Source organism: Onychomys torridus, chromosome 9 (assembly GCF_903995425.1).
Source record: "Onychomys torridus chromosome 9, mOncTor1.1, whole genome shotgun sequence".
Taxonomy (NCBI): domain Eukaryota; kingdom Metazoa; phylum Chordata; class Mammalia; order Rodentia; family Cricetidae; genus Onychomys; species Onychomys torridus.
In genome coordinates this window covers 40,511,986-40,529,559 of record NC_050451.1, presented here as the reverse complement: position 1 = coordinate 40,529,559, position 17,574 = coordinate 40,511,986, and the positions used below count along the sequence as shown (strand labels likewise).

Genomic DNA, 17,574 nt, shown 5'->3' with positions numbered 1-17,574 from the left:
AGCACTCCTGTAAGCTGTACTCTGACTTCTGTGTGCTGTGCATGCATGGGCACACACGTAAATAAATCACAGTAAGTATTTAAAAACATAATTTTAAAATGATTTATGCAGTCTTAACATTGTATTCAGATATATTTCCATTTTCCCAAGCACTCAACAACTTCAGGTAAAGAAGTCTTTTGACACGGAGGAATTAGAAAGATTCATAAGGCTAGAGGGATGCCTCGGCTGTGAAAGGCTAGGCTCACAACCAAAAACGTAAGAAAGATTATCATATGCATTGTTCAGTGCCACCCAAACCCTGGGAAATTAGCCACTTATTTGTTCTGTGAGGAAAAATGTGTTTCTATTCTCAACGATGAACCATCCACCAACTTTTAAATGACTCCCTGGGTGCTTTCATCCACTTTGGCTATCTCTAGACCCCAGAGAATTGATTTTCAGAGTTGCATCCCATGATGTTAGTTAGCATATAGTCACATCAGAACAAGAGCTGATAAATAACGAAATAAAGACAATACAGCCTTCTCTGGGGGTGTGAGGAGAGGAATCTCCTACCTGCTATTTGTAGGCCCAGATCATATCCAGGCTGGCAAAGTACTTGGTAGGTGGAACATACTGATACAATATTTATATAAATCATTTTAATTTTTAGACAGCACGAATATATTGATAGAAACAACTTTTAAAATCCTGTTAGAACAGCATTACGAATCAGAAAACCTAAAGAAAGTATCTACCATAAAAAATTGGGTGAAGTGGTGTCTGTGATGTTATATCTGAATGTATTGGAATCAGTAGCACTAACAACTTTGATGTAAATGGGAAAAAAAGTCAAAGATATTTACTTGAACCAATGTTGGTAGTACAGGTATTTTAAAATGAAAATTCTAGAATATAAATCAAGGTAGGAGAGACTGAATGAGTTAGCAAGCAGGTTTGTAAATATTTGTAATTTTTTTCTCAAACTCATTCATTCACCAATTTAAGAAATCCACTTAATTATCTACTCCTTCACAAAGTAAGAACCCTGAGCAACCCTGTGTCCAAGGAATTATGTCAAGCTCCAGTTAGACATCGGACATGCTCTCTGGCTGAAAAGGGCCGAGTTTCCATTGTATATTTACCAGAATAAAAGTAGGAATATTATAATGTAATTAGTTAAAATCTTTATTGAAGATGTGTGCAGATTGTTGCTCTCAGAGTCCAGTTAATATCTCTATGGAGCTTTCTATAAATGATTCATGCCAAAATTCAGACATTTAGAAAGAAAGCTTTCTGACTGACGCTGAGGGAATGAACAATAATGAATGATTAGCTGTCACATATGGCTATGGGTCCAGAAACTGGGAAGTTCTGGTGTGTACAAGTCAGATGCTCTTAATTTGCTTTCTAAGCTACTTTTCAGATGTCAATTTTCAGATACCAGGGTAGTATTTCCATACAGAGAAATATAAACAGGTATCAAATGGTAGTATTTCAGAAATCATGGGGGTAGATGATGGTTTCCATATTGAACTTTACTTTGAAAGGGGGATATAAACACACACACACATATAAATGAATATGTATATATATGTACATGAATATACATGTGTGTTTATCAACAACAATAATAAAAGAAGTTATCAGCTTGAGTGGTAGGTGGCATGGGAAGATTTTGAAGGAGGGTAGCTATGAGGGGCTGGAGAAAGGAAAGGGAAGGAGAAAAAGGAGGGAAGGAAATGATGTACTTCTATTTCAGTTAAAACATATTCAAATTAGCCTTCTCCAATGAAGTCTCACTGGTTATATTAACCAGGGGTAGACTGAACGCCCAGCGGTAGATGGCCAACACAAAACAAACTCAATGATACTTTTGTAGGTTCTTTTTGGTCTCATATTGCTTTGTTTGGGCATTTTTTTTTTTTACCTTGCTGGTCTTTTGTTTGTATATTATGATTTCTGATTTTGTTTTTTATGTGTATGTTTGTGTGTATTTCTTGTGGTTTTTTTTTGAATTATGACTTTAATTTGCCTGTTGTTTTTCTAAAGAGAGAGAAGAAAGAAGATGGATGGGTGGGGGAAGTAGGGAGGAGCTGAGAGGAGATGAGGGAGGTGAAAATATGATCAGAATATATTGTATAAAATATTTTCAATAAAAATAAAAATTAAAAGATAAATATGTATGAAATTTTCAAAGATTAAATATTGCTGAAAATTGAAATAAAAAGAAAGGGGAATGATAGCAAAAATTTGTTTCAGTTATGTACTATTATTTTAAAAAGTATTTATCTTATTTTAACATATTATATATAGTATAACATATATACTGTATATATTATATATATAAAATGTCTGCATGTGGTTATATTCACATGAGTGCAGGTGCCCATGGAGGCCAAAGAAGCTGGCCTTGTGTGAGAATTCTGTGAGCTACTTGTTGTGAGTGTTGGGAACCAATCTAGAATCCTCTGCAAGGGCACTAAGTGCTCTTAACTGCTGAGCTGTTCTCCAGCCTCTTGCTGGATATTTTCAAAATTTACATGCATGCATTCATTATTCTGGTAATAATGCCTCAAAGGTAGGTATGATTATTATCCCATTCTACAGAGGGACTCACTGTGACAGAGACAGATAAATGAATAACCAAAGGTTACACATCTAATGATTGTGTTGTGGTTAAAATAAAGACACAGGTCTCCATATGTACAATGATTTTCGTATGTGTAGGTTTGAGACATATGTAGCAAATGAACCTCAGTAGTTCTCAGATTAAGAGCAGAAATTCTCTTATCCTAATGCTTTCTTCCTACCATTTGTGCTATGTATATACACACCAAGCAAATTTTGCATGTTAATATTTTCTGCTACTGGTTTATTTATAATAGTTATGGTTCCCAAGTCTTCACATACCCCTCTATATAGTGAATGTGCTTTTGCAACTCTCTCCTAATGTGTCACATAATAACATAGGCAAAGCTCAGCATTCTTTTTTTTTAAGATTTATTTATTTATTATGTATACAGAAGAGGGTGCCAGATCTCATTACAGATGGTTGTGAGCCACCATGTGGTTGCTGGGAATTGAACTCAGGACCGCTGGAAGAGCAGTTGGTGCTCTTAACCACTGAGCCATCTCCTCAAAGCTCAGCATTCTAAGAGCAGGAAAATCAGTTAGACTTCTTTAGGTATTTGTGCATATTGACAGTGGTGAGCACACCATTACTTGTTCATATGGTCACCACATAATTATTTTTTTTCCGAGACAGGGTGTCTCTGTGTAGCCTTACGCCTTTCCTGGAACTCGCTTTGGAGACCAGGCTGGCCTCGAACTCACAGAGATCTGCCTGCTTCTGCCTCCTGAGTGCTGGGATTAAAGGTATGTGCCACCACTGCCCGGCTCACCACATAATTCTTAATTTACCATTCTAGATTTTACTCTCAATGAGATTTTATTTTCATAGAACATTAAATTTTAGACATAAAGTTTTCCTTAAAAGTCTATTAAAATCTTAGCCTGGTGGTGGTGGTGCACGCATTTAATCCTAGCACCTGGGAGGCAGAGGCTGGCCGATCTCTGAGTTCAAGGTCAGCCTGGTCTATAGAATGAGTTCCAGGACAGTCAGGGCTACACAGAGAAACCCTATCTCACAAAACCAAAAAAGAAACAATAGTCTGTTAAAATTCTTTATGTTGACAGTGAGAAATTGTTGTCAGCTGACTGACTAATATTCTCAACCTCTGAGGTTTTTGTTGGCTGTGCTCTACTGTGACTCCAAGTATTTCAACTATTTCTCTAGAGAACTGGGGAACCCCCGTACATTAACCCACAGTTCTTTAAACTTATTTACTTGCAAAGCTTTTGAAACATTAAAAGTATATACTGTGATGTATATGTACCTGCAGGTGATATTCAGACATTGATTAGAACTATAAAGACAGAATAAAGTCTCTAAATAATGATTACCCCTGATTCTTCACCCCACTGTTTTAAATGTATTACGTTATTATGCATTTTCGCATCTATCAGTCTCTGAGAACAATTTTATGTCTCTATATATCTATACCTTCCTAATGTACTTACCAATGTTATACCTGCCCCCTGACTTCACCCCTTCGAGAGCTATTACTTTATACTACATGCTTTCATCATTGTCCCTGATCAGCAGGTTTGAAAGGATAATATGCCTTCTGTTGTCTGGAGAGGCTTTTTCAGAAAAAAAAACCACACTGGAAAGGAGCTATTAATATTTTATATTTTTGAAACACTTTACCCTACTTATCGGCAGGTGTGTAACCTACAATAATGTAATGTTATTTTCAGAAAAAAGGCATTTGTAGATTTCTTTTCTTGCATTACTAAAGCATTTCATTTCCCTTCTTTCTTTTTTGTTCATTTTCCTAGTCTCAGTTTTGGCCATCACAGACTCCTCCTATTCCATGCAAACAACATGAATAGGTTTTACATTGTTAGCAAGACGAATTTCTGCACAAATTCTTATTTTTCCCCCAAGTATTGGTTCCCTTGAGGAGGTCTCACAGTTCACTCACCTGTGGGGAAGTACGTTGTGTCCCTGGTTGTCTTCCTAGGCATCCTCTAGATACTACATCCCTGAAGATTAAATCAAGAATAGACGTTTGCCAAGTGTTTTCAAGAAGAGTGGGCTTTATCTAGAAATTTGGGGAGCAAAGATAAGTGGATAAAAGATGGAGAAAAAATTCTTCTTCAACTTTTCTAGTTTTTTTTTTTTTGAGGTAAACACTAAAATAATTACATGGCAGTCCAAGGAGAAATGCCCTTACTCATTTATGCAAAAAATTGCTCACAAACATTATGATTCCTGGCTACGGATTTTTACTGGCACAGTGCCCAGTCTTTCTTAGACCATGGCAGAGCATGAATATATTTTATGGCAAGATTCAGGCCAGTTGTATAAAGGTCTCTGTAAGCTGCCACATGAGCCTTGTTTTACACACAGAAGATACATCTTGTAAAATTACTGTTATGATATCAACGTGTAATTAGCTTTGGTAGTGCGGCAATAGTAATGCTGAATCCATTGTAAAGCCTGCCAGTTGTGTCTCCTAAATATTTTCTAAATAAAATATTCACTTTGCTAAATAGCTGTTGCAGTCTTCCATTTAGCAGCTCACTTTTCCCTGAAATGTTTTCCCATTCTTTTTTGCCACACAGCACTTAGAGTGACAGTCCTAAAATGTAAACTTACTAAGCAATCTCCTAGAGTTTATTAGGAAATCTATGAGAAGCAATTAAAACTTAATTTTATTATTGCAAGCTGCGTGACTTATTCTCAGTGATGTTGTTTTGCTTGTATCAATTTTTTTTTGCGTGTGTATGCATGTATGATGTGCATGGTGTTCATTTGTATCCATGTTTGTGTATGCCAGGGTGCACATGTGTGTGCAGATATGTGCATGTGGAGGTGTGAAGCTGGCAATAGATATCCTACTTGATCACTCTTCACTTTTTAAAAATTAGCTTTACATTTATTTATTTTGTGTGTGCATCTTTCTGTCTCCTGTTGGTCCGTCCGTCTGTCTGTCTCTCTCTGTCTCCGTCTCTCTGTCACTCTGTGTGTGTGTGCACATGTGCTATGACTTGCTTCCTGTGGAGGTCAGAGGACAACTTGGAAGAGTTGTCTCTCTCATTCCATCAACTGTATTCTGATGATTAAACCCAGATTGCCAGTCTTGGTGACGAGTGCCTTTTCCCACGGTGCATATCACTAGCCAACTACTTTATTTATTGTGGCATGGTCTCTTGCTGAATCTTCCCATCTCTAGCTCCCAAGTGATGAAATTATAGGTGGCTACCGCTCCTGCTTGTTTTGGATGTGAGTTCTGTGGATCTGAACTCCTGACTTTTCAATTGTGTGCTAAGTGCTTTATCTAAAGAGCCAATGCTCAGCTCCAAGTCTGATCATTTACAGTTATTTGTTTCTTCTTTGATGGAGAGTACAGAGCAGGCCACAGGAGAAATTAGATGATATACAAACCATCAGAAGTGCATTGTAATCCCCATGAAAATGCTAAAAAGTATAGCATCTTGTAACAGTGTTTACTTCTTTGAGCTATTCCTTTCTTTTCCATATTGAGAGAGAAGTCATTTGATTAGGAACTACTAAATTAATCATTTTTCATCTGCTTTTCTAAGAACAGAAATATCCACAGTAGGTATTGGGATGTGCGGGATGCTCTTTGTGGAGGTCTTCTTGATGGTCAGAAACTCTAGGTTCACTCAGCAGTAACTACAAATGAGCACAGTGTGATATTATTATTGCATACTTGCTGTGTCATTACTGGGAAGGTTGTGGGCTGCCCTTTCCAGCAAGTAAAGAGAAACCACCACTTTATGGAATCTCCCAAAATATGTTATTGGGGGTTAACATGTTTTAAGATGTCTTAGTGTTGACAGCTGGAATAATACTTTTCTATTGATTTAAATTGTTCTAAGTTGTTGGAGTAACTGTGATTTGTAACTCACAGAGGCCGACACTGGGTTTCCCATGAATGTAGACAGGAACTTCTTGTCTAAACAGTCTCACACTCTTGAGTTTTCTGATTATTTTTGTTTTGTTCTGGAAAGCTCTGGCCTTTCTTCCTGTACCCACCTGTTATCTTTCTTTATAAAACAGAGATGCTGTATCATTGAAAGTCACACACTGCTTACTGTAATTATGCATAAATTGACTTAGTGGCTCCAAGGAAGAAACATTAGAGTTCTTTAATTGACAATGTGCATAGTGCCTATAAGAATCAGTCACATCTGCTTGATTTGATAAAACTCTAACTTGTGTCTTATACTTACTTTCATCTAAGCAAAATGGAGGGAATACAATACTATGTAGCCCACCAGGAAACACAAGTAGCACCATAGTTACAGCTGGCTGTTGATTATGAGAAAGAGGAAGCATATTTAGAAAGCAAATATCTCATTTTCCCTCCCCATCTCTCTCTCATCGCTGTTGTTGATTGGCTCTCACTCTATAGCACACGTTGACCTTTAAATTTCTATGTAACACTGTCTTTCTTCAGACGTGTGATATTTCTGCCTCAGTCTCCAAGCTTGGATCACAAGCACATGCACACGTTGGCTTGACTGTTTTCTTTTTATTTGATAGGTTTTCTTTCTCAGTAGTGCTGCACTTAATATTGAATCTTAAGCAAAAATTTTGGGATAATTTTCTTCTTACTTTCTCTTGGAAATGGAAGAACTAACCAGCATGATACTGTGGAACAATGGCAAGCATACCTGTTTCCCAGGTGACTGGTCCTTCTTCCTGCCCTTTCTGAAGGTCGGCTTCACAGTTGAGGTAGTGACGAGCAAAGAGGATTTGATGGCAGGCAGAGGACTTTCTTTTTACTTAATTTTCCCCCATATTATATACTTTTATCATGTTTTTTTTCCCTCTCCCAACACCGTCCAGATCCCCCTCATCTCTCTACCCACCCAGCTTCACTGGGTATACTAACTACTCTTCAGGTATGCTCTATTCCAGGAGTAGTTAGCTAATACAAATGGACTTTAAGTTTTTTTTTGTTGTTGTTTTTTCATGGGTATGTTTCATCTTGTTTTGCTTGGGTATTTTTTGGGTACTTTTGTTTGTTTAATTGTCATTTTCTTTCTTTTTGAGAGGAGGGAGAGAGTATTTTCACATGCACAGTCTGCATCACTGTGTCTTTCTTTTCTGTTTACCTCTTACCAAGCTTAAGCAGTAAAATTGTGGTTGTTCATTCACTGCATATAAAATCATGGGACTTCTTTTTATATAACTTAAAGTACTGGAAGCTGGGGAGAAAGCTCAGTGGTGCTTGGTGCTCTACAAGAGGACACACACACATAAACACACACCCTTGTGATTAAAAATGATAAAACAAGTTAAAAGCCACAAAGTACCAGAAGATCAGTGTACTTAATATGAGGATACAAACTTAGTTTTCCAAAATGATCTAGAGAGAAGAGGCTGCATTTCCAACTGTCAGTCTAAATACTGGATAACTTTAAAAATCAGCACACATAGTATTTACTAAGCTGAGTATTTAAAGGCAGGGTAGATATTTGAAGGAAAGATTGCCAATGAGTTTTATAAAAAGTAGAATTTTATAGGATTAAGAAGTTGATATTTGGCTTTCAAGTATTTGACACTGTCCTGAAGTCGGTTTTGAAGTGTGTGACATATTTCATATGATTTCAGTAATGCCTCATTTATGAGATCATCATTTACTTTCTATATCTTGTTTTCTTTTTAAATATAAAATGAGGAAAGCAAAGATACAATACCATCTCTTTAAGTTTTTATTTTCATGTGTGTGGATGTTTTGCTTGCATATGTGTCTGTCCAGCCCATGACACCTGGTGACCATGAAGACCAGAAAAGAAGGCTGGCAACTCTGGGACTAAAATTACAGATTATTATTAGCTGCCATGTGGGTGGTAAGAACTGAACTGAGGTTTTTCTGCAAGAACACTGAGCCTTCTTCTAGTCCCTCATAATGCGATCTCTTAATGATAAGACTTTGAAAGTAGTGATAAAATTCTAATTAAACATTATTTGGAATAATTATATCTTCTTTGATTTCCCATAGCTACAATGAAGAATTATTTGAAGAAATGGGGCCGGTAAATGACACCGCCGTGACAGAATTTATTCTCACCGGTCTATCTCAGACTCGAGAAGTGCAGCTAGTCTTGTTTGTTATATTTTTATCCTTCTATTTATTTATACTTCCAGTGAATATCCTTATTATCTGTACCATCAGGCTTGATCCCCATCTGAATTCTCCCATGTATTTTCTGCTGGCTAATCTCGCCTTTCTTGATATTTGGTACTCCTCTATCACGGCACCTAAGATGCTGGTAGACTTCTTTGCGGAAAGGAAGATAATTTCCTTTGGTGGGTGCATTGCTCAGCTCTTCTTTTTGCACTTTGTTGGGGCCTCGGAGATGTTCCTGCTCACGGTGATGGCCTTTGACCGCTATGCTGCAATCTGCCGCCCTCTCCACTACGCTACCATCATGAACCGACGTCTCTGTTGTATCTTAGTGGCTCTCTCCTGGACAGGGGGCTTTGTTCATTCTATAATACAGGTGGCTCTCATTGTTAGACTCCCATTTTGTGGGCCCAATGAATTAGACAATTATTTTTGTGACATCACACAGGTTGTCCGGATTGCCTGTGCTAATACTTTCCCTGAGGAGTTAGTGATGATCTTTAGCAGTGGCCTGATTTCTGTGGTGTGCTTCATTGCCCTGTTAATGTCTTATGCCTTCCTTCTGGCCATGCTCAAGAAACACTCAAGTTCAGGTGAGAGCACCAGCAGGGCCGTATCCACCTGCTATTCCCACATCACCATAGTAGTGCTAATGTTTGGACCGTCCATCTACATTTATGCTCGCCCGTTTGACTCGTTTTCTCTAGATAAGGTGGTATCTGTGTTTCATACTGTGATATTCCCTTTACTCAACCCCATCATCTATACATTGAGAAACAAGGAAGTAAAGGCAGCCATGAAGAAGTTGGTGAATAGATATATTTTTTGTAAAGAAAAGTGAAAAATAAATGATACATTTTACATTCTGTGAAAGTAGGAAGTGGTGGTAATGTTGCTTTCACTTCTTATTTGAATTCTAAGATTTATTTATTTTTATTTAGAATGTATAAATGTTTTGTTTGCATCTATATATGTGCACCATATGCATGTCTAGTGCCTACAGAAGTCAGAAAAAGGCCTTGGATCCCTTGGAACTTGAGTTATAGAGGATTGTAAACCAGCATGTAGGTTCTAGGAACAAAATCTGGGTCCTCTGTAAGAGCAGCAGGTGTCCTCAACCACTGAGCCCCTTATCTGATTTTTTTAAAAACTCATCAATTTCCTTTTAAGGTAAAACACAAATGTATTAAAATGGAAACAAATTTACACATACATCCTGAAGTATCAAGCAGACCATTACCAGAATTTAGATTTAATAAGGGTCTCCTAAAACACACATTTTTATTAATTGTTCACAAGTAACTACTCTAGAGCAGGTCTGTGAGGAAAATGCATGTTGTGAAATAATAAAATAAATAAGACTTTGTAGATATGTTCAATATACTTGAAGAAATGGCTAGCAAGTAAACAATTTCATGTCACCAAATTAAGTATTGTTGTTGTATTTCATTCTTGGCCCAGTAGGAGTTTTTTGCAAAGTATCTTTCTGAGCCTGGAAAACATTCTTTGTTTTGCCTTTTATTTCCAACTCTCTTGAATGAGATAGAAATTGAGAATTCTGTTCTATAAGCCACCTCAACTCCTATTTCAGGCGGCATGCATTGGACAGCATTACTGACAAATCTCAAGCTTTTTACCAGCTATAGAAACAATATTTATGCATTCAGAACACAATATACTTTTTTATAAGATATTTCCTATTTCAAATGTATTCTCCCATTAACTCACAGGTTTTATAGCCTACATAATAACCTTCAGAGTGAAGCCGGGCCTGAAGGAAAAGGGCTTTAGGCTGACTGGGATCAGTAGACATACAGCTGCATGCTTTAGACACAAACCATATTTCTCCTCTGTTACTTCCGTTTGTTTCCCATGCTTGCTGATTTCCTGTGTCATATTCAATACATTGAGCATTACAATTAATGTTTAAATTTTGCACTATAATTCAGTTATATCCCATTAAATCATGTTTTGTAGTTTATATAGGTGACACCTACTTAGATATGATGTACTCCATGGACTAATAAATTGTTTAATAGGGGTTAATTTCTTCTTCTCTGATGCTTAGAACTCAATTAATGACCATATTTCAGAATATAAAAGGTAGATATGAATATATGAATGATTAAAAATAATCTCAGAGATAATATTTATTTATTATGATCACTTATTTACAGAGATGCATTTCTTATTTAGAAGATAATTTATGCCTGACCCAGTGTATTGCAAGTACACAGGATCTCCATGGTACATATTGCTGACTGTTTGGTTTGAACTTCTTTTTTCTTATATTGTTGACCTTCCATTTTCTGTGCTCAACATTACTTCTTTTCTAGGAACACAATGACATAGAGTGGAGTTCTGATTCCTGAATATTGAGTTGACTCCTCATCACCTGGAAACGAATTTAACAGTGGGCTTCTATATGTTTTGAAGCAATCTAAAATACAAAAGATATATACATACATAATAAATAATGAATTATCTTTACACATTTAATATCATCTTATTGTCTTTCTTTAAGGTCAGAAGCAGCTAATATAGGGTCAGAAGTTGTTTTTTATAACTCATGCTCATGTAGTTATTAATAACTCCTATAGTTATTAATAATATTACTTGAAAAGAGACCATTCACTTTCTGTGGTTTTTAAATATCAGCATAAGAATATTTGATGAACATATTGAAGCTTGTAATGTAAAGGCAAAGAAGTAGTAGCAGGATAATCATTTACTTAGAAAAATTATCTGAAGCTAAAAGTTAATATATACAGGAAAGAGGGAACCTTTGGCAAACTACTGATTCATGACCTAGCCTGACTCATGGGAGAAATAATTCAAATAAAGATTAGGTGGAACATTTTCCATTTCCACCAGTCGGTGAGTAGAGATGATTTTTAGTAGATCTGACAAAAATCCTTAAGTTTATTTTCCAAATAAACATTATGTTTCTCCTGCTTTTAGTCATGAAAAAAAGTTCATTAGAAGTTCAAATGTATGAACACATAAATATGACATAGTGGTCTGTCCCACTAAATTACTTGTTCCCAAATGCCAATATTGCTAACACTGAGAACTAACTTAGATAATGCACAATGGCAGGAGAGACAGGTATTACTGACACTATGCTGACACTATGTATTATCCTGGTATAGCTAGTGCCACAGCGCCATCTTTCAGTAATCCAGCACCATCACCAGCAAAATCCCAAATTTGCTGAAAGTCTTTTCCCCATGTAAAGTATTATTATGCATTTCCTCCTGGTTAAGGTAAACTATCCTTTATATTTTTTTTTTTTTTGCCCTTTTTAGTCTTCCTGTCTCTGTTACTCTATTTTCCCCCTTCAGAGTCTGTTATTGAAGTTCTGTTTTCAAAACAAGAAATATATAGACTTAGTAACTTACTCCCCTTAGCCAAAGACTGAAGCTGTATTTAATTAGATTGATTTGTGTGAAACTTTACAACCTTGATTTGATTAATCTCATATAATTTTTGTTAACCTCAATAGCATCCAGATGGACCTTACTTGATCTAATAAAAGTCCTCATCTGTACTTTATATTTCTCCTGCTTGTAATTACTAGAAAAAAAAAAGCTCACTAGATTTTCAAAATATGTGATTGTATGAATAATGACACAAAATGCCCTGGGCAATATTTTGGAAAAAAAACATATCCCAGAGATCCATTGCTTTCTTTATAAAACATAAAGTTCATCCAGCTCTATTAAAAACTAGGTTATTTGACCTACCATGCTTTGTTCTATAATCTAATCGACCATTTCTATGTAAATGGGGGAGGTGGGGTATGAAGTAAAAAATTATTTGCAGAAACAAGTGTGACTTTCAGAGATACCATGATAAATGAAGACCCCATGTGAATAGGAAGAAGCAGAGTGCTAGAGAGGTCCACAAGATACCTCCACAATAGACTACTGGCAATGGTCGAGAGAAAGCCCAAGCTGACCTACTCTGGTGATCGGATGGCTGAACACCCTAACTGTCATGATAGAACTCTCATCCAGTGACTGGTGGAAGCAGATGTAGAGATCCACGGCCAAGACCCAGAGAGAGGAGGGATTATATGAGCAAGAGATATTGAGACCATGATTGGAAAAAGCACAGGGACAAATAGCCAAGATAGTGGAAATGCATGAACTATGAATCAATAGCTGAGGAGCTCCCATAGAACTGGATCAGGCCCTCTTGATAAGTGAGACAGTTGTTTAGCTTGAACTATTTAGGAGGCCCCCAGGCAGTAGGACTGGGACCTGTCCTTAGTGTATGAGCTGGCTTTTTGGAACCTAGGGCCTATGCTGAGACAGTTTGCTCAGCCTTGGTGTAGAGAGGAGGGGACTGGACCTACCTCAACTGAAGCTACCAGGCTAAGTTGACCAAGCTCCCCAGGGGAGACCTTGCCTTGGAGGAGGTGGGAATGGGGGGTAGATTGAGGGGAAGGCTGGGGGGCGGGAGGAGGGAGGACAGGAGAATCTGTGGCTGATATGTAAAATTAAATTAGTTATAAAATAAAATAATAAAAAACAAGTGTGACTTTCAGATTTTATACCAGAAATTTATTTATTTAATTTACTTAAATCTTTATTTTATTATATTATTTATTTAAACAATACTGAAGAGTTTCCAACGGTGTGATGAAAGTCTAGGAAGCTGTTTCCAAGAACTCTTTTCAAGAAATCATCAGAGAACAAGCTTCAACTAATAATGTAAAGTATGAGAAGCTAGAATGAAAGACTATGTATTAATATTTCATAATTCATAAAATGTTAGGTTTATTAAGATATGCTTGTGTTGAGTATATCTTGATAATCAACTAAAAATCAAGAGCTGGGCACACCTGTGAAGGATTTTTCTTGATTAGATAATTTGAGGTCAGGAGCCCTATCTCAAATATTTTGGTGGGAGGCCACATAAAAGGATTTGAAAGAAGGAAGTGTTTTGTTTCTTACCTCCTTGCTCTCTCTTGAACTGGCAAGTTCATCTGTCTTGTAGCTGAGGCATTCTTTCATTGGCATTAAAATATTTCTTCAGGATTGTAACAGACTAAAGACCAGCAGCACCAGAATGGCACTACTGAGACATTTAGTCTTATAGACTGAAAAAAAGCAACCAACAAATGAACAACAACAATGACAACAAACAACAACAAAAATAAAACCCCAAACAAAACAAAACAAAAAATATATTGGCTTTTCCACTGGGAGACATCTGTTGTTGAACTACTCTGATACAGCCATAAGCCATTTCAACAAACCCACTTTTTTTTTTTTTTTTTTTGAGACAGGATTTCTCTGTGTAGCTTTGGAGCCTGTCCTGGAATTCATTCTGTAGCCCAGGCTGGCCTGGAACTCACAAAGATCAGCCTGCCTCTGCCTCCCAAGTGCTGGGATTAAAGGCATGTGCCACCACTGCCCGGCTACTAAACCCACTTTTAATTCATTCTATCAGTTCTGTTCCTCTAGAGAACCCTAAATGAAACAACATTAAACTAATAATATATGACAAAAGTCAAGATAGGGATGGCAAAGTGAAATAAAATGCCATGAAAACAGAATTATAGTATTTAATTTCATTTACATCCTAAACATTTCACTAAAAACAGATACATATGTTGGATAAACATCTTTAGACATGGTCAAAATTACGCCCATACATCATACAGTTTTTGACAGTCTAAAACTATAATGAAATTTTGAGTTCAGAGTGGTAAGGGAAGAGAAATTGCTATATAGGAAACTTTTCTGTGAATATGTTCTGCTTTTCAAGGCTGGAGAGAAGGAATAGAGGTGAAAATGTAAGGTGATGAAGACCAGGGCTCACATAGCGATACATTTGCAACCGGCAGAGGCCACCCAAAGATTCGTTTTCAGAGTGGAAATAAAGCATTTCTTTATAAATCATCCAGTAATAAGCTGTAAGAGAAAAAAAGAACTCTGAACCATATGGCTGTAAATAAGACTTTCTTTTCAGTTTTTGTTGATATTTATTATACCAACCACTGACTTTCATCATGATATGTTTCTTTTTTTTTTTAGGAGAATAAAGGATTTATTCCACTTTACATTTCACACTCCTTCACAAAGGAAAGTCAGGGCAAAAACTCAAGGCAGGAACCTGGAGGCAAAATCTGAGCAGATAATGTGGAGGAATGTTCTTTACTGGCTTGCTCCTCATTCCTTGTTCAGCCAACTTCCTTTTTAAAAAAAATATATTTATTTATTAATTTTTTTTCATTTTACATATCAACCCCAGTTCCCCCTCCCTCCCCTCCTCCCGCCTCCTCACCTCTCTCCCACTCTACCCCCATCCTCAGAGTGGGTAAGGCCTCCCATGGTAGCCAACAAAGTCTGGCATACCAAGTAGAAGGAGAGCCTAGCCCCTCCCCATTGTATCAAGGCTGAACAAGGTATCCCACCACAGGGAATGGATTCCAAAAAGTCAGTTCACTGTCATCCACATTCAGTGGGCCTACTTCAGTCCCATGTAGGTTCCCGAGCACTGGTCAGCTGTCTCTGTGGGTTTCCCCATCATGATCTTGATCCCCTCTTCTTCTTCTTCTTGTTTTGCTTCTGATTTTTTTTTTTTTTTTTTGAGCTGAGGATTGAACCCGGGCCTTGAGCTTGCTAGGCAAGCGCTCTACCATTGAGCTAAATCCCCACCCCCGCTCCTGATGTTTTATAATCTTGTATCTGAACTGTTAACACCCAGTATGCTGGATACACAGACAAGGAGCTTCCCTTAAGCATTCAGGAGGGTGGAATCTCGAAGGGAATTAGCATAGAGAGGATATCAAGGTCAAGGTCCGACAGCCAACTTTCTTAAACAGCCAAAAGGACTTAACAGACATCTAGAGAATATTATATTTATTATTTTTTTACCAGTCCATTTTCTCTTTAATCATTATTGAGTGAATAGATTACATGAGATTGTATGAGTTCTGGTTAGTTAGTTAGTTTGTTTGTTTTTGTCACCTTGATATAAGATTGAGTCATCATGATATTTTTATACATGAATTTTAAGTTGGTATTTTGTTCCTTCTTTTAAGCCAAACCTACCTACTAATATGAGTTCTCTAGAGAAAAAGAACTAATAGAATAACTGTATATCACAAAAGGGGGAATTATTTGATTGGCTTATGCTATATCAGCTGGCTAGTTTAATAATGGTTGATGGCATATGAGAGCGGTTGAGAATATATAGAAGGGCTCAGTCCATGAGGCTCGATGCCTGAGCAGTCCTAGTTTGGCACCAAATGCTCTGTAGATTCATAGAGAGCTGCTGGTCTTTCATTCCGGATTAGAAAGCCAAGAAGCTGGGTTTTAATGGCATAAAAAGATGCTAGCAGCAGCAGCAGCAGCAGCAGCAGCAGCAGCAGCAGCAGCAGCAACAATAACAACCCTGGGATAAACACCACACACCAGCGAGAAACCAAGTCAGGGAAACAGGGAGCACTGCTTTCCTATGGACTCTAAATTGTTGGGTTGCTGGAGAATGGAGTGAGCCAATTTCAGGGAGAATCTTCCCACCCCAGTTAATCCTTCTAGGAAATGCTCTGACAGACCTGCCCAGATCCAATCAGGAAATCAAGATCAACCTTCTAGTCTAGATTTCTGTTGTTGTAATTAAAACACTGACCAAAAACAGTTTAAAGGAAGAAAGGATTTATTTGGTTTGTACTTTCATGTTGCATTCCCTCACTGAGAGAAGTCAGGGCAGGAACTGAAGCAAGAACTTGAAGCTGAAATCTAGGAAGGAACACCGCTTGCTGTCCCACTCAGTTACCCATATTTGGAGTTCTTTTTTCCCCAACAGATATATTTATTGATTATCTGGAAATTTCACATAATGCACCCTGATCACACTCACCTAAGCCTCACAGCTCTGCCTCCTAACCCTTATGACCCTCTCCCCCCAATGGAGAAAAAGTTCAATTTGTGTTGTGTTGCGCATATACTCAATGGAGTATAGCCAAACTCCCAGTGACCAGCCCCTTGGAGATAGGAACAGGAGGATCAGGTGAGTGGGGAATAGAGGGAGAGTGTATTGGGAGAGACAAGTGTAATTGGTGGGCATTTCAGGGACAAGGTAAAAACCCAGTGCAATGGAAACTCCCAGGAATCCTTGAGGGTGACCCTAGTGAAGACTCCTAGTAATGGAGGACACAGAGCCTGAACTGGCCATCTTCTGTAACTAGACAAGGCTTCCAGTGGAGGGACTGGGGCACCAACTCAGCCATAAAACCTTTGACCTACAATTTGACCTGCCTGAAAAATGTGCTGGGGTAAATGTGGCACAGAACTTGTGGGAATGACCAACCAATGACCGCTCCAGCCTGAGACCTATGCCACTATAGGGTTCACGCCTGATATTGTCTGGAGGGCCAGGAACAAGAAACTGGATAGCCCAGAGACCTAGGGTAGAATCAAATATGACTGACAAAAAAAATGTCAAAGAAATGATACCTAATGATTCTCTGCTATAATTGTAGCCTGGAGCCTTGCACTGTGGTCATCAGAGAGGCCTCATCCAGCAACTTATGGGAGCAGAAACAGAGACCTAAAGCCAAACATTAGGAAGAACCCAGGGAATACCATGGAAGAGGGAGAAGAAGATTGTAGGAGCCAGAGGGTCAAGGACACCACAAGAAAACCGACAAAATCAACTAAACAGGGATCATTGGGGCTCACAGAGAACTGTGAACTGACGATCAGGGAGCCTGGACGTGTCTGACCTAGGCCCTCTGCATATATGTTATAGTTCTGTAGCTTGCTCTTCTCATGGAAATCTTAACAGGGGGAACAGTGGTTGTCTCTTACTCTGCTGCCTGCTTTTCGGACTTCTCTCCTCC

At 37.9% G+C, this 17,574-nt stretch overlaps 1 protein-coding gene across 1 annotated transcript; it reads left to right on the top strand.

Moving 5' to 3' along the window:
* Positions 1 to 8,584: 8,584 nt before the first annotated feature.
* On the top strand, positions 8,585 to 9,601 carry LOC118590686 (olfactory receptor 4M1). The gene has a single exon (XM_036198476.1). It carries the CDS (start codon positions 8,614 to 8,616, stop codon positions 9,553 to 9,555), a length of 942 nt encoding a protein of 313 aa, XP_036054369.1. The 5' UTR covers positions 8,585 to 8,613; the 3' UTR covers positions 9,556 to 9,601.
* Positions 9,602 to 17,574: the final 7,973 nt, after the last annotated feature.

Excerpts from the sequence above, each read along its gene's own strand:
- LOC118590686 (XM_036198476.1), top strand. The coding sequence starts at position 8,614 with ATGGGGCCGGTAAATGACACCGCCGTGACAGAATTTATTCTCACCGGT.